Source organism: Myotis daubentonii, chromosome 13, assembly GCF_963259705.1.
Source record: "Myotis daubentonii chromosome 13, mMyoDau2.1, whole genome shotgun sequence".
NCBI lineage: Eukaryota > Metazoa > Chordata > Mammalia > Chiroptera > Vespertilionidae > Myotis > Myotis daubentonii.
Genome location: NC_081852.1, coordinates 25,585,259 through 25,612,169, shown reverse-complemented (window position 1 = coordinate 25,612,169; position 26,911 = coordinate 25,585,259). Strand labels below are relative to the sequence as shown.

The window sequence follows — 26,911 nt, the reverse complement described above, 5'->3', positions numbered from 1 at the left end:
CAATGTGGTTCATGCTACTTGGACATGCAGTTGTTTCAAAAAGTACCCGCTGTGAGTTGTAATATCTGTCACTGAAGGAGTGTGGGACTGGGGATGAAGTCATACTGAGAAGCACATGGTTAGACTACTGAGCAATTCATTAATCTCCTTTTTTTTTTTTGCCCCATCTAAGACACATACCATCAAAGATAATTACCACATGACCACATGCATAACCAATCCTTTTATTTTTATTGCTTTAACATACATGGTTTATCAGTTGAGTAAAGTATTAATAAACTACAGAGTGACATGACTTGGAATAAAATATTGTTTCAAATAATGAACTTCAGAACAAAACCAGTGTTACATATGTGAAATAAATCAATTGTGATTACAATGAAAAAATTCTTATTAATTCGGTTAAACACAAAAGGCATGCAGAATCTCAAGGAGTATTTGGGCTTCTAAGTCAGTCATGAAGGTACTAAAAAACTTTTTCTATTCCTGGATAAATAGTTCATTTTTCTTTTTAAAAATATATTTTATTGATTTTTACAGAGAGGAAGGGAGAGGGATAGAGAATTAGAAACATGAATGAGAGAGAAATATTGATTAGCTGCCTTCTGTACGCCCCCTACTGGGGATAGAGCCCACAACCCAGGTACATGCCCTTGACCAGAATCAAACCCAGGACCCTTCAGTCTGCTGGCCAATGCTCTATCCACTGAGCTAAACCAGTTAGGACAATTAATTGGTGAAATTAACTTTAAGGATAAATATGGACCAGAAAGATCCACAAGTGCTTTTGCCAACATTTATCCATAGCCAAGCCATGAAACTGCTTTGAATTGGCTGTTACAGTACTGGGCCCCACTAGTGCCTTCACTCAGTCCCGCTCTGCCTTCTGCACAGCAGATGCCCCATACAAAGCATGGTAGTCTGGAAGGTTTCAAATGCCACTCAACTTAAGCTCTCGGGATATTGCTGCAATAAGCATGACTCTTATCAGTTGCTTACTTTTAATCTCAGTCTTAAGTTTAAGTCTGTCTTCATCCTGAATTATAACATACTTATTGGCTGCAGAAATGTCACAAAGTCTGTCACAATTGTGGCTTATAAAAGTACATCAAATAAAATGATTTTTAATTTTTATTTTTGCCAAGTCACTATGGATCTAAAACATAATCAAAATAGAAAGCAGGGGCACATGGAAATCTTCCATTGGGATTGTTTAAAAATATATTTTATTGATTTTTTGTACAGAGAGAGAGAGGGATGGAAAGTTAGAAACATCAATGGGAGAGAAACATGATCAGCTGCCTCCTGCACACCCCCTACTGGGTGTACATGCCCTTGACCGGAATCAAACCTGGGACCCTTCAGTCCGCAGGCCGACACTCTGTCCACTGAGCTAAACCAGTCAGGGCCCATTGGAATTTTTAATTCCTCAAATACCTAACTTGCCCAAGAAAATTCTGTTTGAAGTCCCAACTACTGGTATTAGGTACTAAATTGTGCATAACACATGTCTACTTCTGTTTTTAGGGACTTATACGAATAAGTTCCGAATACGGAGGGGAACATTAAGCTGTCATTTAAGCCCAACGACATTTTCTTTGGAGGGACTGTACTACTCAAGGAAAAACTTCAAAACCAGTTGGAAGCACAGCTTAACCCTGCAAGCCAGTTGCTGAAATTCCCATATTTATGTCCCTATGGGCATATTGTATACCAGCACAAAGAATACAGAGCTATAATGGCATAATTTGGCAAGCAATGGCACACTATGTCTACAGCAGTTTTAAAGTTAATTTTATGTTTAAAGCCGCAGGAAGGAGGAAAGTTCTGCTTAGCAGAGAGCAGGAACTAATACATCAGACTTGCCCATTTGCTTTATTAATCACCAGTCCAGCACAAACTTAGTGTTTGACGCCCAGGTCAAGAAAACCAGTCTAAGTGAGACTCATAGTGAATGCCACAGAGAGGTTCAGGTCATTCCCAGAAATGGCATGTCTGTGGTTGAACTGGGATTGTGTAGTGCATAGCTGTTGGAATAGCCAAAAAAAGTTACCTGCAGGCTTTTGAACTATTTTTTTTATATTTTATTGATTTTTTTACAGAGAGGAAGGGAGAGGGATAGAGAGTTAGAAACATCAATGAGAGAGAAACATCGATCAGCTGCCTCCTGCACACCCCCTACTGGGGATGTGCCCGCAACCAAGGTACATGCCCTTGACCGGAATCAAACCTGGGACTCTTTAGTCTACAGGCCAACGCTCTAGCCACTGAGCCAAACCGGTCAGGGCAGGCTTTTGAACTATTGATTTCATTATTGAGACAGGGCTTTAACATTTTTAAAGAGATGCTACATGCCTTCAAGATACCCAGAACCAAAAAGTAAGCATTTTTCTTGAAAATGTGAAGAAAACTTTAGAATTTTAGAAAATATCTCCTTGGAAATGAAAACACAGAGACCACTGTGTAAATACCATTTATGTGGCTTTTGTATATTCTACATTTAAGAGATTTTTAGGAAGTGGAGCCTTTTTTGAAGAGAATTACCTTTCTTACAGTTGGGAAATCCTTTTCTTACAGTTGGGAACGGGCACCATCATGACAGCTAGGACATGAAAGCGCCAACCCCAGTTTGAGGAACCTCAGTTTAAGGAAGACAACTATCAGAAAGAACAGGAAGTGATTGGGATAGAGAAGCATAGCCAGCAATGTGGACAAGAAGAGTCTGGCTTCAGTTGGCTCTGGGAATAAGGATTATGTAAACGTGAAGGACTGTATGTACCTGTAGTAAGGTACACACTGCATACATTTGTCATTTCCATAAAGAAGGAAACAGTTATTTGCTATAGTTTGAGTCAGTTTAGAATGCAAGGAAACGAGTGTATTTTGAAAATTCTTGGCCAACACTCCTTTGAGATCTATAACTGTAAACACACAAACACACAGTAGTAGTAAAAAAAGAAAGAAATGATATCCACAAAATTTTTTCATCAATCCGTAATAAAGATGGATTAAAACGGGCATTTTCATTGCATGTTTCTCCTCTGGAATAAAAGTAATTTGGCAAAGAGTTTTCATCTTACTGCAAATCACATAGATGAAATATTCACTCAGATGTCTGATATCTGACATTCAGTTATTAGAGGTAAAAATATGCAGCAAATTTTATCTGCTTTGAGTAGTGTAGGTATGGATTAATAATAATGTTTTTAAGTTTTGATATTTGTGCTATTACATGGGAAGCCAGCCAGCCAGCATTTGAAATTTGTATCTTATTTTCAACTGAAAAAAATCCAATCTCGTTTTTCTAGGAAGGCTAAATGATGTGCTGACCAAAAGCTCAGACTCTACAGTGCAACAAACTCAGTTTTAGAGCCAGTGAGTTTTTGAGCGAAATTCTCATTCCGTGTAAGCGTCAGGTTCCTTGTATATGGAATGGAGCTAATAATGTTTATCCCATAGGGTTATTGAGAGAATTTATTAAGGTACAAGCATTTAACACACAGCTAGCAGAGGAGGGCTAGGATCACTGTGTTGTTATTGGTGTATCCTAAGAACCAAAGTAGTGCCTGGACATCCTAGTTGTTCAACAAATATTTGTTAAATATATAAATGTGTGATTATCCTGCTTAGCTCTTGACAATGGTGAAAATTTCACCCATTATCAGCTTAGAAAACTGGCTGAATTTCCACTTCTCATCTTTCACACAATATTAATCATCATCAGCCATTGTATAGTCCATCCTCCTGCCTCCTACATGACTTCACACAAACCACCAAAGACAAGTACCCTATCATATCCCTCTTCCTCAGGAGGAGGCTGCCTGGTCTTCATGGAACCAAAACTCTTCCTTCCTAGGCTCTGCCTGGCAACTACCTTTCCTTCACCCTCCCTCACCTCTGTCACTTTCTTACCCGTATTTCTTTAGAAATGCTCAGTCTTTACTGCTTTTTCTACAATGTGTTAAATGAATTTTGAAAGTCAATCCTTGTTTGTTCACATAAACCAAAGGGGACTATTGGATGGCATAAGGCAGACCGCAGCCATGAAACATCCCAGGATCTACATACGGCCAGCCCTACCAACCACCTACTGCCTGTAGACAGGTTGCTGGTAAGGTTGGGTTCCATTTGGAAATGGTGTTCTCAATTAGTATTTATTATCTTCTTTTGAAATGTTAAATGATAGTCCCTATCCTGCTAGTTAGGAGAAATCATTAATGCTGTAAACTATTATTTCTTTTGCTATAATAGAAAGTATTTTGTGTTCATGTGAATTGGTTAAAAATGACAAAAATAAGTTAAAAATTTAATTCTTCTTGCTCTCACTTAGATGTCTAGGATAGTATTACAGCCTTAATAAGGACATCTTTAGTTGCATACACTTGATTTTAATAACATCCATATTTCCTTTCCTAACAGACAAACAAGCCAGGCCTATTGGATTTGGTAGTAACGTGTAAAATACTAATACTAAAGATATTATAATGGTATGGACAGGGAATTATGATAAAAGAAATGGTATAGGGTTCTTATTAAATAAGTATTGACTTTTGGTATGTGTATATAAATATAAATTTCTAAAGTCATATTTTCCTCATTTACTTAAAATTATTATTAATATAATAATGCAGTCTATAGTCTTTAAACTACGTGCTCCTTAATTTTCTGATCAAGTCAAACAGAAATACTTCTGTCTTTCCCAAACCAAAAAAATGGCTATTCGATTCCTAAATATACAATAGGAAGGTTGGTTGGGAGAAAACAAGCTGACAAAATAAATAGGTTTCATTTAACTTCATTTAACTTGATATTCTGATGCCTGGTTTGCTGACCTGAAGAATTACTTAAAAATGATATTAAAACGAGCTGGCAATTCTGCAATGAGTTCACCAGCGAATGATAAATATCACAAGGAAAAGTCTCAGATCTCATTCCACCCATTCTGCAACTATTGTACAGACATCTGTATCCATGGGAACCACAATCCCTAGCATGGAAGTGTACCTTTCACACCAAAAGGAATAAGAATATATTCTGGAATAGAAAAAAAAAGGAATAATGCTGCTGGGAATTAAAATTCATAATTTTAACTAGAGCATTAGAAATTATTTATCAATTTGTAGGTAGCATAGACGCCTAAGGAGATGAGAGATACTTTCGGTGCATGGGCCAAGAGGGAAGGACATAAATTGGAGGTAATTGCCTGGGATGAGCAGTCCTGTATCATTCTGGTGGAAAGTATCATCAGTTAATAGGACACCTAGCACAGGGATGGGTGAGATGAAAGGACCGCCTTGAAAGTGAAGGCCACTGAAAATTTGCCTCTGTTCTTAGGCAGGTTTTTCAGCCACTCTTCACTGAATTAGAGTAGCATTCATTATTGGGTGTGAGGACTAAACTGGGAACTTAACTGTGTAGTCACTATCTTGCTGTGGTATGACTTAAAAACTGACTTCCTTTGAAGCCATTAAGTGTGCAAGAAAGAGCCTTTCTGTATAGCTATGGTGGACCTTCCCCCTTAAACAGAAGTAATTTTTATGGCAGACATTTATTTATATTGATACTAATAAATTAAGCAATGTGCAAAAGTCAGAAGGCACATTTAAGAATATTGTATTTTCTTATGCATTTATAGTTTTCACTCATGCCATAAGACAAACAGGAAGGGAATATATAACAAATTACTATAAAAAAACGTATCTTTTTTTTTTCTGACCCGTTTGAGTTATAACCCAGAAACTGTATTAGAAAGAAACAAATATTTTAATCCAATAATGTTCACTTGTGATGATTAAAAGGGGGAAATTCATATGACTCGCCTTTCCTGTTTAATGAAAACCTTCCAGTTTTTATAATAAAAATCTTCAGTGGATTATGATTTCTTGGATATTTTCTAACTTATCATTCTGATTCCAGTCTAATGTTTGACAATTATGCTGGTGGCTAACCAGGAGGAAACTGTCCTTGTAGGTAGTCTAAACCCTGTTCTCCTCCATAAATTGATTTCACTAAAAGAAAAAAGTGAGCTTTGATTAACAGGATGAAGCACTGATCTTTGTGATGTGATTTGAAAAGGTGTATAGATGGGCCACCAAGGTATCACTCTCATTGAAGTTTTCCCCTAGAGAAGAAGTGCTTAAATATAAATACATTCTATCTAATGCATTCATTCATACTGGTTAGATTCATTTAACTATGCTTTGTAATGCAAAGGTTTGTTAATATTTTTGCTGTGTATTAGCACTTATATCATTAGCAGATTTGAATTGGACTAACTCTTGAAATGTTGCCCAACTGCAAAAACTCACTCAGGCAGACAGATGCTTTTCTCAGCTCTATGCATCCTGTTCTTATTACACCTTTGATTACTACAGCTGGCTTTACTCCTGGGCTATTTTCCAAGTTTATTTTTTTCCAAAATAAGTTTTAATTATAAGTTGTTTACTTTGAGCTAAGTCGGAAATCTACCTACTTTGAAGAGGAGGCCTTGTTCACATCTCATTTTGTGTGGAGTTGGTTTATTTTAAAGATACAGAGGATATTTGGTAATTGAGTAATTTCAAGTTACTTCTGTTCTTTTGGAATCCAATGCCTCATTCTAACTTCCAACCTGTGGAAAGCTGAGGCAGGATCAAAGGGACATTAGATTTTCTAAAGGGGACTGTTGTGATTCTTGAGCATGTGGCTTTAAGAACTAAGATATGCACCTAGCAGTATGGTGATATCTTAAAAATTTATTTTCTTAACTAAATTATAAATTTGCACTTCTGTCTGAGAAAAGGATGTGTTATAGATGTCACTCTTGTAATGTTTACTCTTAGAGTAGAAAGTGATGGTAACGTTTCAACAAAAGAAACTATTTTGCTTCATTTATCAAGGTAGTTCTAGAACATAGAATTATTTTTAACTTCTTAATTCCTTCCTGCACTGCCTTCTCTTTTAGAGAGTGGGTTCTGTCCAGAATAATTACTGTAGGCCAGTGCATAGTTCAAAACAGGGGAGAGCTTATTGGTGTTACTTCCTAGGAAGTTTATGTGCTGAGCCCAGGCAACTCAAGTTTAGAAAAATAAAATAATTCATTAGAATAAAAGTTATTTCTTCATAGTTAATATAACCTATTAAATAAATGCTTTTACCCATTTTTTTTCTTTGAGTTACTCAGACTAGTCGTCCTAATATCAATTGGTGCTGCATTTTTGAATTTTACTTTATCAAACTATGATGAGGTGGCTGTTGAAATAATATGTTATTGGCAATGTTTTACAAAATGTAGTTACAATTGTAGTATCACATTAATAAAGTAGATAGGGAACCCATGTTTAAAATTCTGTGAATGGTGGCTCTATGCATGAGAAAAAGTGTAACTGAAATTCAACTCCATCAGAGAACAAAGGCGAAAGCATGAGAGAGACAAGCAATGCACTGGACTCAGACTATTATGAAGTTCATTACAATCTCAACTAGGGATGAGCACAATGATTGAGACTGTGCACTGGGAGCACAGTTAGAAAAAATGACCTCAATGACTTTTATTTAAAAGAGTGTTATTAAAAATCACTCCAGCTACATTGCCATGAACTCTATCTACTTCATAGTTCAATGATACATTTTCCACAGTTATATCTTACTCAATGTCAAAGGTTTTTCAAACTGGCTGTTTCCTTTTAATTACAATTGCAAGCTGATACAAATGAAATTTTAGAGTCATGCAGAACTACTTAACACTTCTGTTGGCATAATTCACTCAGGGATATCCTAGTAGTTAGATGTCCCATTTCGCCAAGTGGGTAATAACTCTCCCTCCACGTATAAATTCTGATGGACTCACTTAAACCCAGTTCTCAACATGCAGAACTGCTAAACACAATGGGGTCCTAGAAGGCACATTTGTGGCATCAAAACTCATTGTAACTTTTATAATGTTAATAAATTGCTTCATTAATAATCAATGCTGATCTTAAAAATCTAGGATGCAGCTTGACTGCTCAAGGTTGGTTAGTTTCTGATAGATATCACCCTAATCATTTGGCAGTAGACAGAGACATGTAGAGATTGATTCCCCACCCCATAGCAAGGATCACACATCCGTGTCAGATCAGGCCAAGTATGGAAAGTTTTAATAGGAAAATATTTTATGAGGTCTTTAGTTTTTAATTGAAAACCAAGTCAAGAGCTCAGGTCAATTTTTAAATTTAAAAGTAAAAGGGTGAATGTAATCAAGCTATTACCAATGAATAAGACTCATTGGAATCTCCTATGTTCATTTGGTAGTGAATGTAAGATATTCTCTGTGATGGGAAAAGCTGAATGGTACCTGCAGTTTTCATTCATTCAACAAACATATATTGATTACTTATTAGGCATATAGAGATACCATGGCCCCAAATATAGGGTGCTCATATTGGTTCCACCTTTAATGTTTTATATTATTTGTGGCTTAAACTCTAAAAGATAATGAATTTACAGTATGAACCAAGTGTAAAATTAAAGCAGTGTGTTTAGCCAGGACTTTTTAACATAGACATAGAGTAAAATAGTGGTTTCAGTAGACCTGTCTTCCTCTAAATTCACTCATGACCTGCACTGGGTGGATTTTTTTCTTTGCGGAGCCTCGTCTGATAGCTGCACAAGTTTCTTCTGGCTTCTCTCTTTTAATCAAGGGCTTTTTTGCAGGAGCCTTCATTCTCCACATCACAACTGGGTGCCGGGGCCCAGTAGGACTCTGAATTCGGATGATCTTGGTTGAGGCAATGTAAGACATTTTCACTGTTTGCACGACAGCATTCATTAGATTTTTGGCTGCTTGGATTAGGGAGGTGACGCTGTCCAACTGTAGGAGGGAAAAGAAAGAAATACTAGTCAAGAGTACAATCAGGAATTTAGAGAGATTTATTGTTATTGAAACTGAAATGCGGCACTTTATTTTTATACTAGAAATAATGAGTTCATTCAAATTTTACATATAGATATGTGTGTGTAATTATCTACATCAATCTATCCATCTATATTTGAGCATTTATTTATCTTCTGCACAAATCCATATTTTATCTTTTAAGATGATATGTTAGATTGACTTCTTTCTGCTGGTTTTTAGTGAAATGGGTTCTATAAATTCTATATAATATTATAAGGTCCAGATGATCATTGCTTTCCTTTTAATGGCTCTCCCTTTTGCAGGGGTGATTACCAGGCCCTTCTATAACATATGACTATCCATAATAAGAGCTATATTACATATAATTTTATAAGAACAACTAAGAAGTCTTCCTTTCAGGGAATTGATTGTTTATGATAAATATCATACACACATACAAATGAATACTGCTTACTTTCATGAAAATTTCCCAAGCAATTTCACCTAAAATTTTCTATATTAAACACAGAACTTTTCAATGTACATGCAGTGATAGTAAAGAAAGACAAAGCTTTTCAGTCATTAAATTCCTAGCTTGCCATTTGGGCAAATCATTTAACCAGTTTCATCCTGGTTTCCTGAAATATTAAGTTGGAAAAAAATGCTTATTAAATTTAAACAACATGTGTAAAGAACCTAGTAGGGTGACTGCTAAATAGTTAATTATTTTTAAATGCTTAAGAATAATCCCCTTCTTGTGAAGATGGACAAAATGGCTTAATCATGAAGCTGCCTTAATGACATCACTAAAAGAAACCTTTTCCCCACATGATTCCATTTTTAATTACTATGTTGTCTGAGTTGTTCACAAATTAATCTCAGGGGAAAATGGGGTGGTACTCTTAGAATCTTGCAAAATACCTTACAGCTAAGCCAGGTTGGTTCATTTTTATACAACTAATGCCTCTTCCATAATTTCCGTTTGACACATTGTCATCCGCAACCAACTAAGACCGAAAGATATGCCTTCAGCATCCCCTCTCTGTGATGTGTGCTGTCAAGGTTGAGACTCAAACGCCCACTCTGTAGTTCCTAACATCCATCAGCAGCTGCCTGGTCTGAGTACTCTACCTTTGCAGCCTGCGGAGTCTCATCTCACATACAGAATAAATGAGAGAAGGGAAGTAGTAAGTGAGGTTATGTGCCTGGGGCAGTGGTCTGGCTGGCTGCTTCCTAGGGAAAAAAAATTTAATGAGCTCCATTATATGCCAAGCCTGAAATTCTTGAAAAGGTAACAAAATTTGTAATTTGAAAGGTAGTGATACTAGACAACTACACATCTTTAAGTCTTTTTGTGTATTGAAGCCAGAAATGTAAAATCTGTTCATTGGCAGGAATGACAACTGTTTGGCAAACATTAAACAGGATTTCATGAAGCACTCCTATGAACTTCAGACGACACAGCTTCTACACCTGTTCACAACTCAAAAGACAATGGACTTTGAACAGAATAACACACATTGTTATTAACATTGCTCTATGAGTAACAGAATAACACACATTGTTATTAACATTGCTCTATGGGCAAACTGGAGGCTATAATCGGTACTTTAATAATTAATAATTTTCATTAAAAACCTCCCAGAACCCATTTAGATTTTAAGGTTGTTTCCAATCTCACTACAGGAAGAAGAAAGTTTTTCCTAACTGATGAATTGGCATGAATAGTGTTGAGGATTCTTGGTAAATTTCTCTCTCAAACATGAAAATACTTGGTTTACCCGAGGGCTCTGTATTAGCATAAAGCCTTCCGCAGAAAAAGGTTCCGCTGTTCAGGATGTCACCAGTGGCTATGGCTTTCCCGTACGAAACATATATCCCCTAATCCTCTTTTTGACTCATTAACCTTTGCTATGTATGGATTGTATTTATTTCCTTTTGACTTTTCTATAGAAAGGCTGTGCAAAACCCGTAGTCTAGAGAGGACGTTTAAGCGCAATCTGTGCCTTGTCTACTTTCCTCCCAGCATAAACAAAGCCCTGTCAGTAGCATTGTGATCCTTTATGCTGGCTTTTTACAAATGAGTTTACTTTGAAATCCAAAATGGCCATAGTAAACCTCCTCTGGGTGACTCAAACACCCACAGGACGAAGTATCACTCTATAGCATGAAGACTGTTTTGCAGACAGATTAGGACAATTGCTAGGAGAATACCGTTATTTCGTTAGGAAAGCTTATAAGACATTCTATGAGGCTCTTAGGGGTCTGAGAGCTATGTGTGTTAAGATGCACGACTCTCTGCGATTACCAAATCGCTGGCCACACAAGCAGTGAGCACAGGCAAGCCTAGCAAATGGTCGGGAATTTTGCTGGAGGCCCAAGCAATGGGTCACACCTACTCACAGAAAATAACTGCAAAATGTCACGTCTGCAAACAATTATGCATGTCCTTTTATCCTTTTATCCAGGTTTACGTTCATGAAAAATCCTTCAAAGGGAGGGTTCAACAGAATTATTTCTGTGAAATCAATAGTAAATTGGAGTAGGGTAATGCATCATATTAGAGACTCTGTTAAACTTATTGAACAAAGTTCTTCTGAGTTCCACAATTCAGTCAATTAACCTGTGCAGGACAAGAATGTAAATTTACTTGAAAGGCCCGGTAGAGTCACCAGACTACAAAACCCAGGATCCCAATTTTTTTTAAAAAACTCATTACAACTCATGTTCAACAACTGAAAATTCTTCTAGGCAAATGTAACTTGAAACGTTTACCATAGAAGGAGCCATTTTTCCTAATATCTGATGACATTCCTGTCTGATCCACATGAAGTGTTCTTAATCAAGGTTTCAAAGGAAAATGAAATTGGCTTCCAAGGCTTTAAACCTCTTAAGTTTAATACGTAAATATGCATGCAGGTACATATACACAGCTTCCCATTTTCCCTCTCCCTATTCCATCAAGGGGCCAAAGTATTAAGTAATTTTTCAAAGAGGATTTTTGACCTAATTTAAAGGCTCGTATCCTAAAGAAATCAGAGATCTGTTCTCCTGCTATAGTGAATAGGAAGACAGCCACCCTTCCTGTGTTGGTGACCTATGCTTATTCATACAACACTGGTGTTGTTTCAAAATGCCTGAGCTTGTCAGTCTATTAATGACACAATAAGTTTCTCAGTATTATCTGTGTCCAAACATAAATTGGGAAGTTCTGCCTCTTTTGTTGTTTTATTCTTATTTTGAGGATCTAAATGAATATAAAGTGATTACGTTCAGTAAGTTAGCTCTTACTCTAACTGCAAGATGTATTTGCAAACAATCCAAATTACGACCATCTAGAGATAGAGTCATCCTCAATATTATCTTTATACAGGAAGCTTATTTTATTGCAATCTCGCTTCTGTAATATGTACTCTGTGCTTTCCGTTAAGCTACAGTACAGTTTTGTCCAGTTTTAAACATGCTCTAAGACATAAGCCTCAGTTATTTAGAGATATGTCTACAATCCTTTGGTACAGAAAAGAAGCATAAAAACAATCCAAGGTATTTTCTGTTTCCTCATAAAATGCCATCTTTTTCTCCATGTGACTAATATACATAGACCATCTGTATCTTTTTACAAAATCCAACATTTAAATTTCTGTGATGTAAGCTTCCACAACTCTGACAAGCTAGAATGTCTGCTGGAAAACCCTGTCAAAATCCTATTGTAATGGATTTTTAAAAGATATTTTAAAATTGATGTTTAGAAAGAGAAGAAGGGAAAAGGAGAGAATGGGAGGATAATATTGATCAACTGCCTCCTGCACACCCCCTACCCGGGATGAAACCCACAACCTGGGCATGTGTTCTGACCAGGAATCAAACTGGCAACCTTTTGGTGCACAGGATGACACCCAACCAACTGAGCCACATTGGCCAGGGCCCTATTTTAATTATGGATTGTCAAGAGGAATACTGGGTGGCGGGGTGGGGAGAAAGACATGCTAGTTTTTCCTTTTGTTAGTTTCAAAGTTTCTCATCTATATTGTGTCAGAACAGCAGAATATCTTATACTCATACTGTACTATTCTAATATCCCATATTCCAGACACAAGACATTCATCAGATATGTTTGCATCATGATGACAGGTGTAAGTGAACTTCACTCCCATTGATGTGAGTCTCATCTCCTTGCACCTGGCTGTCATCTAGGGAAAACACAGCTTCCCAACCCTTGTGTGAACTGCCATGCCAGCTACTGCTGCTGGGACTCCTGTGGAGACAAAAGTGTGATGTTGCCTGGAAAGATGTAGTCCCTGTCCTATAATCTTCTGGGTAAACTGATGCCAAGTGTATCCCATGATATTCTTCTCAGTGTCAATACTTATCCTAACTTAAAGATCTACCAGGGACCTCTACATTGCACGAATGCAATACTCAAAAGGCAAATATGGGGAGTGTGGCTCCAACTATACTAACAGCTTATACAAATTGTGTGCTTCTTGTGCTTCCTATATCTTGGCACTGTCGATGTAAATGAACTCACAGTAACTCAGTGAGGTAAGGACTTCTCTTATCTCCATTTCGTAGATGAGGAAACGAACTAGAGTGCTTGGTAGCTTGCTCAAGGCAACACAGCTCTTAAATGAAAGCTGGAATTTGAATCAAGGACGTCTGGGTCAAGTACTTGGTGCTCTTCTTACCCATTATATAGCCCTCCCTCTCAGTAATATTCCACGGTCAATGTGTGTTTATTTTCAGATATTCAATAGTTGGAACAATTGCATAAACATTAACATAATGTCTACATTCTTTAAAAATTGACTACCCAATCAATGCTTTGGTAAGGTTGTAGAATTTTTGTAATGCCTACTGGTACTAAGAAAAATGAGGATATCATACTTGGCAAGGTATTTTGTCAACATGGTGGTTTGATATTGTTTATATTCCATCATATTCTAAGTAGCAAGTTTTTTAAAATCTTTATTATTGAAAATATTACATATGTCCCCATTTGCTGGAAGCCAATTCTAGCATGTCATAATTGCAGGAGTTTCATCAAAAGGTTGATGGAACTTGGGGACTCAACAAGGGCTGAGTCACACATGTAGTCACCTGTTGGGAATGGCTGAGGGCACTTCCCCAAACCTGAAAAGGGATGATTGTTGGCTGCCAGACAGCTCAGTGCATCTTAATCTACATGTTATTGCCTCCTACTGGCCAAACACCTGAACAGCCGTAGGCTAATTCATTCTGACAGTGGACTCTGTATATGAAAACCTGACCCTTTGAAGTGTATATCTCTGCCTCCTCTCAGGACAAATTGTGTTAATAAAAAGCATGGGGTCCTGAGACGAGGAGAACTTAGAACTTAGTTTCCTTTAAGCTAAACTCCTCTGACCCCCAAATGCCTTTCAAAATTATGCTTTGTCTCTGGACTCCTATATAATTTACCCACAGCCTTCTCCAGATTCCTATATCCTTCTTGATGCTGAAACAAGAACCCCGGCACCCATTTTCCCCCATTGACTTTTTCTAGCCCGCCCCCGCCCCCAGGCCTTCACAAACTATTGTCTGTGTCCATGTGTTATGCATATGAGTTCTTTGGTTGATCTCTTCCCACCCACCTACCCTCTCCCACCATTCATCTGAGATTCTGCAGTCTGTTCCATGCTTCTGTATCTCTGGGTCTAGTTTGTTCAGTAGATTCCACATGAGTGAGATCATGTGATACCTATCTTTCTCCAACTGGCTTATTTTGCTCAGCATAATACTAGTACTCTCCAGGTCCATCCATTCTGTTGCAAATGGTAGTTCTTTCTTTTTTTTATAACTGCATAGTATTCCATTGTGTAAACGTACCATAGCTTTTTTATCTACTCATCTGCTGATGGACACTTGCATTGTTTCCAAATCTTAGCTATTGTAAAATGCGCTAGTGTGAACATAGGGGTGCATATATTCTTTCTGATTGGTCTTTCAGTATTCTGAGGATTTATTCCTTGAAGTGGGATCTGGGTCAAATGGGAGTTCCGTTTTCAATTTTTTTTAAGGAAACTCCATACTGTTTTCTACTGTGGCTGCACCAATCTGCATTCCCAGTAGCAGTGTACTAGGGTTCCCTTTCTCTACACCACTTGTACTTTGTTGATTTGTTAATGATAGCCATTCTGACAGGTGTGAGATGGTACCTCATTGTTGATTTAATTTGCATCTCTCTGATGATCAATGACTTTGAGCGTTGTTGTTTTTTTATGTCTCTTGGACCTTTTCTATATCCACTTTGAAGAAGTGTCTATTTAGGTCCTTTGCCCATTTTTAAAATGGTTTGTCTTCTTTTTGTTAAGTTGTATGAGTTTCCCTATATATTTTGAAAATTAATCCCTTACTGGTTGAATTATTGGCAAATATGTTCTCCCAGGCAGTGGGCTATCTTTTCATTTTGTTGATAGTTTCTTTTGCTGTGCAGAAGCTTTTTATTTTGATACAGTCCCATTTGTTTATTTTCTCCTTAGTTTCCTTTGCCCTAGGAGATGTATCTGTAAATATTTTGCTACTTAAGGTTTCTCCTAGAATTTTTATGATTCACATCTTACATTTAAGTCTTTTATCCATTTTGAGTTTATTCTTGTGTATGATGTAAGTTGATGGTCTAGTTTCATTGTGTTGGATGTACCTGTCCAATTTTCCCAACATCATTTATTGAAGAGACTGTCTCTGCTCCATTATGCTCTTGCCTCATCAAATATTAATTTGCATTAATTAAAAGTAATTCAAAGCATAATGCCTTGGGTTGATTTCTGAGGTCTCTGTTCTGTTCCATTGATCTATATGCCTGTTCTTATGCCAGAACCAGGCTGTTTTGAGTTCAGTGGGTTTACAGTGTAACTTGATCTCTGGTATTGTGATCCCTCCAACTTTTTTGTTCTTTCTCAATATTATTGGGGCTATTCGGGGTCTTTTTTGGTTCCATATGAATTTTTGGAATATTTGTGAAATATGCCGTTGGTATTTTAATAGGCATTGCGTTGAGTAGTATGGCCATTTTAATGATAATTCTAACAGTCCATGAACACAGTATATTCTTCCACTTGTTTACTTCTTCTATCTCTTTTTTCAATGTCCTGTAGTTTTCTTTTGTTTCCTTAGTGTGAGGCATGCAGGAGGCAGCTGGTCAATGATATGCTCATCATTAATGTTTCTCTCTCTCCCTTCCTCTCTGAAATAAATAAAAAATATATTTAAAAAAAATGGGTGATAGATTTTGTCAAATGCTTTTTTTGTGTCTATTGATATGATCATGTGATTTCTTTGTCTTTCAATTTGTTTATGTGAGTATCATGTTTATTGATTTGCAAATATTGTACTAGCCTTGAATCCCTGGAATAAATCCCACTTGGTCAGGGTGTAAGATCTTTTTAATATATTGTTGGATCTAATTTTCTATTTTTTTATTTTTTTAGGGTTTTAGCATTTGTGTTCATCAGGGATACTGGCCTGTAATTCTCTTTGTTGTGTCTTTTATCTGGTTTTGGCATTAGGGTTATGCTGTGCTTGCCTCATAAAAGAACTTGGAAGTATTTCATCCTCTTGGATTTTTGGAATTATTCAAGAGGGATAGGTATTAGTTCTTTGAATGTTTGGTAAAACTCCCTGGGAAGCAGTCCGGACCAGGGCTTTTGTTGCTGCTTCATTTTATCAGTAGTTACTAGCCTACTCAGGTTTTGATTCAGTTTTAGAAGAGTGTATCTTTCGTCCCGTTTCATTCACATTGGCATATACTTGTTCTTACAATTTTTATTTCTGTGGTGTTACTTCACCACTTTCGCTTCTGATTTTATTTATTTGGCTTCTCTCTCTTTGTTTCTTGATGAGTCTGGTTAAGGTTCATCAATCTTATTTATCTTTTCAAAGAACCAGCTCGTGTTTTCATTGACTTTTTTCTATTGTTTTTATATCATTTATTTCTGCTCTGATCTTTATTATTTCCTTCTTTCTACTTACTCTGGGGTTTTCTTGTTCTCTTTCTATTTCTTTAGGTTGTAGGGTTAAATAGTTTATTATTAATTGTTCTTATATTTTGAGATAGGCCTGTAGTGCTATGAACTTCCCTCTCAGGACTGCTTTCGCAGTGTCCCATAGATTTGGTGGTGGTGTGTGTTCATTTTCATTTGTTTCCAGGACATTTGATTTCTTTCTTGATTTCATTGGTAACCTATTCATTGTTTAATAACATGCTATTTAGCCTCCATGTTTTTGAGTGTTTTTACGGTAGGTGACTTCTAATTTCATGCCATTGGGATCCAAGAATATTAAGCTGCTTTTCTGTGATTACTAATGATGTTCACTGTTTACAGTACTTAATGAACATTCACATATCATTTTTAGACTATCTTCTTCTATAAATTCTTTGCCAGGATATATATATATATATGTATGTATATATATATGTATATATATATATATATATATTTCTACGTATATATATATAAATAAATATTTCTACAAGCCTGTAATTTTTCTTAATCAAATCTTTCAGAAAGCACAAGTTCTTGTATGTAATAAAGTATAATTTATCAATTTTTTCCTTTATAATATTTGGCTACAACAAGTTTACCAAGATTTTCTTGATGTTTGAAGATTTATATTTATGTTTAAAGTCATGGGCAACTTTGTATTGATTTTTGTTTATGGAGTGATGTACAGTACATCTTTTCATATAGATAACTAGTTGTTCAAGTACCATTTGGTGAAAATGCTTTTCTTTTCCTTTTAAATTACCTTGGAACTAGTGTGAAAATTAAATTGACCATATATGTGTGGATGTATTTCTGGACTTTCAATTCTGTTCCATTTCTGTGCTTACTTTTATGGCAGTAACATACTATCTTGAATATTATAGTTTTCTATTAAGTTTTTAAATAAAGTAGCCTCGCTAGTATGGAATAGTGGTTGGGCGTCAACCTATAAACCAAGAGGTCACCTCTCCGATTGCAGGCTCAATCCCCAGTGAAGGGCATGCAGGAGATAGCTGATTAATTATTCTCTTTCATCATTGATGTTTCTCTCTCTCCCTCTCCTTCCTCTCTGATATCAATAAAAGTATTTGAAAAAATAAATTTTAGATATTTGTATTTCTATATAATTTGTAGATCAGCTTGATAAATTTTATAAAAATGCCTGTGGGAATGTTGACTGAAATTATGTTTAATATGTAGAACAATCTGGATAGAAATGAAGCTTAACAGTATTGACTCTCAATCTGTGAACATAGTTTAATTTCCTGCAATAATTACTCATAGTTTTCAGTGTGAACATCTTGTATTTCCAAGTATTTTGGTTTTGATGCTAATGTAAAAGTTATTTTGAAATTTTCATCATCTGATTTTTCATTGTTATTATACAAAAATACAACTAATTTTTTTTATATTTTATTCATCGCAACATTTATATTGTCCACAAATTGTCTCTAGGAAAACTTTAAGGCAAAGGTGCACTCATCTTGTTTGTTTTTCTTCTCTCTGGGATTTAGTATTCTAATATTTATTGTCCTGTATTTGAAAGTAGTTCTAAGTAACATTTCTTTCAGTGCTGTGGTTGCTCATGATAGCAAGGAAAGATTACTAAACAATGATAGGGAGCAAATGTCCAGTTTTATGAACTTTAACTATATATATTTTTTTTTATTTTTTTTACATTATTTTGTTGGGTTCATGGAGATTTATAATAGTGTTATAGTCTTTTTTGAAAGACCTCTTCATCACTGTGAAATGCTTCTTTTCATGTCTCAAATTCTATTTTGTCTGATAGTAGCATAACTTAATTAGCAATCTTTTTATGAGTGATTGAAGCAATCTTTTACTTGTCTCTATATTTAAAGTGTGTCTCTCTAAAACATCATACAATATATTCTTTAATCTACTCTTTTTTATGGGGGGGCTAATGAAATATATTATTCAGTTGTCCTTCTATAGTACCTCCTCAGTTATATTTACATTTTGACTTCTTTTGCTTTAAAATATACTTCTGATTTACTAAGATTTAGCATAAAACATTACTTTTACTACTTTTCTATAATGTTGAGTCATAGAAAATTAAATATTCAATTTTACATTATCATAAATTTTAATTATAAACATATTTTAAGTATAGTAGGGCAATTATAATATTACTTTGTGCATTCAACACTTATTACTATTTCTCAGATATGTACTTTTTTTCTATTGCATTTACATTTTCTATTTGGAAAAAAATTCTTACACCTGAATAACTTCCTTAAATATTTTTTTAAATATATTTTATTGATTATGTACAGAGAGGAAGGGAGAGGGATAGAGAGTTAGAAACATCGATCAGCTGCCTCCTGCACAATCCCTACTGGGGAAGTGCCCGCAACCAAGGTACATGCCCTTGACCGGAATCAAACCTGGGACCCTTGAGTCCGCAGGCTGACGCTCTATCCACTGAGCCAAACCGGACTGGGCGACTTACTTAAATATTTCTTTTTTGAAAATGCCCGATGGTGAGAAATCCCCTCAATTGTTAATTTTTCTCTAAAGGATATATTATCATTATTTATAGATTGTCAGTTGTTTTCTTTCACCTTAAATATACCATTTAATTTTCTTCATGCTTTCGTTATTTCTTTTGGAGGCAGTCATAAGTTTTCATGAATCTCCTGTAAAGGAAACTGGTCTGTCTTCTCTGGCTGCTCTTAAGACTCTAGCTAACTCTTATTATTAGTAGTTTGACTAAGTTGGACTTAGTTGTCAGGCTTTTTCTCTTATATCATGCTTTCGATCTACTAAGCCCTCTTGAATTTTTTTTCTTTGAGTGAGGGAAGAGAGAAAGAATCATCAGTTGATTACATCCTGTACCCACCCCCACTGGGTATCAAACTCACACAACCTGGGTATGTGCCCTGATCTGGAATTGAACCGGCAATGCTTTGGTGCATGGGATAATGCTTAGCCAGCGAACCACACCAGCCAGGGCAAGCCTCTTGAATTTTTGAGTTGGTTTCCTTTCAGATAGGAAAATAAATTTAGGCAATTAATTTTAGACAATTATTTCTTTGAATATGGATTTTTCCCCTTTTCTTCTTCTTCATTTTCTGCTTGTTCTTGCTGCGTATCTGGCTTTTCTAGTTTTTGGTAGAGCCACTGGTTTATCAAAACCCACTGCATTCTAACCAGAAATAAAAAAATTTTCATTTCAGTGGACATTTCCCTCTTTATCTTCCATACGTTCTTAATATTCAAGTCTGTGAAAAACCTTTTTCTTCTGAGAACCTATTTTCCTAGTTTCAAGTAAAGCCAGTCTAGCTTATCAATCTACCTCTCAGCTTGCTCCATGTAGGATTTTCCTGTGCAGGATGTCTCCTCCAGATGTTCTTTAAATATTTTAGTTTTAAACCCTCAGTTGCTTTTCTAAGTCTATCCCTACTAATGGACTCACAAGGTTCTAATTACCATTACTTTACTTATAATTATGAGTATGATCCTCAAGCTCTCATTATTACCTGAGCTCTAAAAGTCGTCTTTGACTCACCATTCTCCTTCACCAGTTACCAGCTCACAAAATACCGACTTCTGCACATGGGCCATGAAGTTTCAATCGCACTGTACGTGTGTGCCCGCACGTGGTATTTTGTGGAAGAGCCACACTCAGGGGGCCAAAGAGCCGCATGTGGCTTGCGAGCCACGGTTTGCCGACCACAGATAGTCCAATCCTATCAATCACCACTCTGAGCTAACTTGGACAAATACAATATGTTTCTGAGCTCTACTGCTGCACTTTTTGCTCCTCTCTGGGTCCATTCCCTAAAATAATGCAAAAATGATCTATCAAAAAATCCATTTGTTTTTACAATGCACTGATGGGTTTTCATTGACCTTTAAAATGTATCTTCACTTTAAACTTTTTGTTACAGATTACAAAGCCTTGGGTAAGATTTGTGTCTCTTCCTGCTTAGACAACTTTACTTACTTCTTGCTTTCATAAAGGCCCATCCATATAACAAAATGAAACTAACTAAAATATTTCACATATATCACCTGACCTCCAAGCCTTGTCATTAGCCCTTTCCTCTGCCTGGAAATAATCTCTTCTTTCCTTAGGTCTCCTGTTGATAAAATCAGTTTCTCAGGAAAGGGTTCCATGATCCTGAGACTGGGCCAGATTGCCTTTTCCTATGTTGTTATAGCAATCTATGTTTCATCTAACATCAGACTCATTTAAAGGCAATAAGGTCCATGTAGAAAAAATAGCACTCTCTTTTCATGCTGTATAGTTGTTTGAGACATGCTACAGAAGATACTTGGCACAGAAATAAATTATTTGAGATAATATTTAAATAAGTTATGGAAATGTAAGTACAGAAACCATCTGCAAAATATTTTAAAGATGGACTATCTCAGTTACTCTTTTCTAATCTGCCTCCAGACATCTATACCCATGCTCCATCAAACAGGGTTTTTGGCATCTAGGAATGGCACAAAAATCCATGATCAAATAATGCTTCTCAATATTTATATTTAAAACTCTGTTGAAAGAAATGTTTATCAAAAAATTCCAAATTCCCACATTTAGATTACTACCATTCTTAGTTATTTTAAAAATATGCCTGTTAGCCCAAGAATAAAATACTGGTTTTTATAGTTTAAAATAACCTATATTTGTATCCGAACTTCACCATATTCTAGATTTGCAGCCTGGGAAGTTAATTTGCTTCTCTGAGTTTCTCTTTTCTTTTAGTGTAACTACAATTAAATTACTTTTCAGGGTGGTTGTTAAGATTAAGTCTGATAACTCTTATAGTACGCTTAGTTCAGGCTTTACACACACGTATATACATAATAAAACTATGGTATTTATAAGAGGTTAGGGATAAGTAGTACAACTCTCCCCTCTACACACACACATTTCTCAAGAGTCCAGCTCTGCTCATCACAATTCTTTTAGTAAGTTTACCCGTCAGGATCCAGTGAGGAAAATAGAAACTACTTCAGGCGTTTCAAACATTAAATTTAATATAGGAAATTGATTATTGTAAGGCAGCCCTTAACTCACCATCAGCATGAACTGGTATTCCTAGCACTAGAGGAGATGGGAAAGATGAAGCCATGACAAGCAGCTGAAACACCAATCGTGGATGATTGTTTGCCACTTGTCTCCCATGGGGTAAACCTGGCTGAAAACCAGCAGTCAAAAAACCTTGGATAGAGAACGGTTCTGAGAGCAAAGTAACTATAACTGGCAAAATGAGATTTTTGCATAAGCAAGCACGTTCCCTTCAGTTTCAATATGTCATGGTTTTATTCATGAAATCTCATAGTACTTGCTTTTCCAGATCTGTGATTATAATATTGTGTGTTTTTGAAAAAGAAAAGTTCACATGTTGCTCGCATTCAATCAAGGACATGTTTACACAAAATCAAGTAGTTACTTTCCTACCTTTATTCTTGGTAAAATGAAATATGACAGAGTGATGGCTTCTTTAGCTCTCAAGGCTTTTATGCACTTATATTCTTTAAGGTGCTGTCAAACATGCCTCTGCTTCTGAAGATAAATTCTGGTATTTTGCTGGGAAAATGGAGGCTCTAAGGGTATGGGGACGGGTGGTGGTACATAAATAAACTTTCGTTCTTACTTATACACAGGATGGGGCAAAAGTAGGTGTACAGTTGTGAGTGCACACAACAGTTTATTCTTGTATTTTACATACAAAGAAGCCTATGTTTGTCCCACCCTGCCCATAAGCACACACATTATCTATACTTATGTACAGAATGTGTTTTCCTAGTTTTAAGTAAAATGTCAGCTCCCCTGTTGTTTCAAAGTACATCTGAAATTCTGCCTCATGTAAATTTCCTTTGTAACCCAGTTTTTTCAGAATCGTTGAAAATTTGACCATGGTTTATCATAACACTATACAATACAGTATTGGTCTCTTTTTTTAAATTAAAAACTGGATTTCATAATTATAAAGTAAGAGCTATACTGAAAACATGAGTAGCTTTAGACAAATACCACAACAAGATCTATGATAAAGCTGCCAGTTTTCTCTGTTATTTTCATATCCTATCCTTCCCGTAGTCTCATTCAACTGGTAGATCTCCAGCCCCATGCCTGCTTTGGCCTACAGACACTATGATTATGTACGGTGTCAGTGCTTTAAATTTAGGATAAGAAGCAGCAGCATTGACTTATCCCATTATTGTTTCATCCACACACTGGAAGGAAAGGACAGCAGGTAACAAGACAGAACAGTGCTTCAGAAATTATTCCAGGGGAAGCCTGCAGCAACAAATGCTGTTATCTCAGATGTGAGGCATGGAGTATGTCAGGTGTAAAAATTGCACCTTAAGGAAAACAATTAAAGTGTCTTTAAAACGACTGTCTTCTATTTATCTGAGACTCACAAACTTTATGTGTGAGTAAATATAAGAGGTTGAAAAGTGTCTACAATGGGGAAATACTAAAAAGTTCCCTTCTTGATTTTAGTCTCTTATCAAATCAGAAAGCTCTCTCATCTTGCCAGGAGTGCCTTATAAAACACAAAACAATCTTCCCGAGTCCTCCCACAGATAAGCACAGCTGTCTCCTAGTTCAGGGGATGCGATTCACACACAGTTCAGCACAGCTGGTGGTGCTCTCCCAGCTGCTTAGAAAATGGGAAACTTTACTGGCAGCAAGCCCCAACCCCTAAGCAGTAGTGTAAACTAACCCCCCAGGCACTGGATTCAGCAGGGAGTAAAAGCATGAAGGCACGTGTGGTTTTTAATCACTGTGATTTCAGCCTGGGTGGAAATTTAAAGAATTAAGCCCACAGGGTGACTTTAGAGGTGTGTTGGGGGAGAGGAGAGAAAGTAAGTAGAGATGAGTCATTAAAAATATGGACTCTGGAGACTACCAAAATATAAATAATCTAAGTCTCAGTTTTCTACTCTGTAAACTGGAAAATCAATAACATTACCTTATAAGACTGCCAAGAGGACAGATTAAGTATGTAGCACAACGTATCGTATATATACTGATTCATTATCGTTACTACCATTATCAAGGTTTTGAATACAACATTCCTTTGCCAGTGGTCATTGCAAAAGTAAAAGAGTAGGGGAAGATGAAGTTATAATAATGGCCTCGGTTTTGTAAACTTTTATCTAAGTCATATGCTTTGAACTATTTTCTATAATTCAAATAACAACCCTGTGAGGTACATATTTTTCTAATACATCGGATAAGGTATCTAAGAACTATGATGACTCAGGGAATTTCAGGGTCTTGCTTGCCCATGGTCACATAGGCGGTAAGAGGTAAAGCCGGGATTAAACTCCAAATCCCCTGCTCTCTCAAGAAAAGAAAATGCTTTGTAATTTAGTGAAAAGTCTCTCATTTGGGGTAGTTTTGCTCTGGCTGAGGTCTTCCAACCCACTCTTCTTATTCTATTGATTTTGTACTGATATATTCCTCCTCTCTATTTAAGGAGTTTTTGTCTTAATGCCAACATTTAACTCTGTTACTAATCTCCACTCGGTCTAAACCTTGTCCTCCAGAAACTTGTGCCAAATGTGGCTGCATAATATCTCCCCTACTACAATGTAACTGACTTTTTTTCATAAAAATTCTGAATTTATTGGTAAATCCCTATATTTGTAGACTCTGGTTTTTTAAGTTTTTATAATATGCTTAACAATGGGCTGAGTGTTACTGTTGGTGTGTTTCCCACTTCAGGATGTTCTCTTCTCTTTTTAATCTCACCATTCAATTTTAAACATTATGGGTCCAAGAAATGCAACAGTGTAATGGCAATGACACCGTGGTCACAAAGACAGAAGAGGGCTGTCCTCTAGATGAAAGCTTTTGACCTAGGGGTCCAGACACACTGCTGTATTTCAATTACTTGTGATATGTGTCACAAGGTCCATAATTTGGTGGTAATAACAGTAGGTCAAACACTGAAGTTGGAGAATGACTTACTGTTTTCTCACAAATTACAGTGGCTTCAAGGTTATTCCTCTAATTATATCCGTTCACTCACATGCATTCTGATATACTTCCTGGAGTATGAAAGGAAAGAGACGAGCTAAAGCTAGTTTCCTAGTAATCAAGCTAGAAGCCTACTTTATCAACACTGTGTTCAGTGAAGTGGGGCTGCTCATAGGAAATATGCTCTGTAGGAGAACGAGTGTCATGGCCGAAAAACAAAAATAAAATTTAAACTTTTGAAATACTCTTCTCTAGGAACTAAAGACTGAGCCTAAGCAGGTTACTCTCCTTCAAAGATGTTCCCGATAGCAACAATATGAAGTAGCTATACAGCCATTTTAATAAGAACCAAGATTTGAGGTCTACATTATTTTTAGTAATCTCTATCTTACACAACAACTTTTATGGCAGACACCAGTGGTTGAGTATCCAACAGGCATTCCCCCATTCTTCCTTGAAAACTAAACTGATTTTGTTCAGAAATTTACCCAACCTTGAGGGATTAAATCATGATTAATCAATTACCATTTACAACTGATTAGTCTAGGGGTATTTCATGTGACCCCATCCTGACCAACTAGAAGGGTAAAGTCTGATGGGGGTGGATCTGATGAAGATTCATTTATAATGAAAGATCATGTCATATAAAGAGATAGCTCCTTTTTTACATCTTGAAAAGTAGTTGTATAAAAACGTGAAATTTGGAGCTACTGCATCCATACTGAACATATAAGGGATCAAAAAATATAGATGATGATAGAAGGAAATATGGAAAGGATCCAAGTATAATGAATTATAGTATACCCTGGAACAACCATTATCTGGACTTATGGTTTACATCATGGATTGTAAATTTTGTCACAATCAAAAGCACTCATCTTTCAAATCCTGCCTCCACTTCTCTGTGCTCAGCCAAAAACAGTTCAGATGAAGGTGATGCCAGTGGTCTCCTAGCTGATATTCCGTATCCTGACCATCTTGGAAACATTGGTTGTATTTACTTCCCTCTAGCATTATTTGTTCATGAACATAAAGACACTCCTTGTAGGGTCTCATACTATGGGTACTCAGTTTTTGCATTGACTTCTTTTTGATCATGTATTTACTTAGCATGACCACACCATTTGCTATTGCTCTGCCTCCACAATTTTAATCCCAAATATTTGACCTATGGAACCACACCACACTCATCTAATTCATATCTGTTTCCAACCCTAAAATCCATGCTTAAAGCAGTCTGTAACTTCAATGAAAACCGTGGCTATAGGTATACATCCAATCAACATGATATTGAGTTTTGTTCAACAATACTCTGAGAAAGAAACATAAAAATATGGTCAAACTAGTAGAAGTCACTAAAAAAGGAGAGAATAAAAATTCTGGGAGAATGGAAAGAGGTCAAGGCACAGTGTTGCATTGAAAAACAAAGACAAGCTCACTTGTGGATGAAAAGAGATTAGGTACCAGTGGGTCAGGGTTTTCACGTTGGATAAACATGGACTGGGGACAAAATAAAAGATAACCATTTTATGGAACTGTGTGATTGTTGGTTTCTTTTAGAGCAGAAACTGAGGCCTAGCATTGTAGAACTGGAGATCTCACCACCTAATAGAATCACAGCATCTCTGAGAGGGAAGAGACTGGCAAGTAAAGATGTAGCAATGCCAGAAGAAGAGTTACACATTTTTTAGAGCACTTATGAATGACTCTCCTCTGCATCCCCGTAAGTAGCCCAAATCACAAGAGTTGTACAAGCCAGGGAACTTTGTTATTCCTGTCAATATAATACCATATGTATAATACTTGGGTTGTTCAGACCTAGGAAATTCTGGCTACAACACTAATGTTTTGTTCTGAGAATGTATCTTTGAACATATATCTTTTATTCTTCAAAATAATCTACCATTCAAAGGAAGAATAAAGTTTTTTTCCAAGGGCATGATAAAATATATTTTTCTAGGACCCCTTTACTTTCAGGATTCTCAGGAATTAATCTATCAGTTCTATGAAGATAATGTATACTAACTTGCATTTGTATTTTAGCTCATGGTTTTGTTTATAATCATGTCATGTTTCTGAATTGTT

The 26,911-nt window shown here is 36.3% G+C and overlaps 1 protein-coding gene across 1 annotated transcript in view; it reads right to left on the bottom strand.

Moving 5' to 3' along the window:
* Positions 1-208: 208 nt before the first annotated feature.
* CTNNA3 (catenin alpha 3) overlaps positions 209-26,911 on the bottom strand; it is a 1,315,594-nt gene continuing 1,288,891 nt past the window's right edge. The window contains exon 18 of the mRNA XM_059662570.1: positions 209-8,830. Within this exon, the coding sequence (XP_059518553.1) occupies positions 8,543-8,830 (288 nt within the window). The 3' untranslated portion in view covers positions 209-8,542. The remainder of the gene's footprint in view (positions 8,831-26,911) is intronic.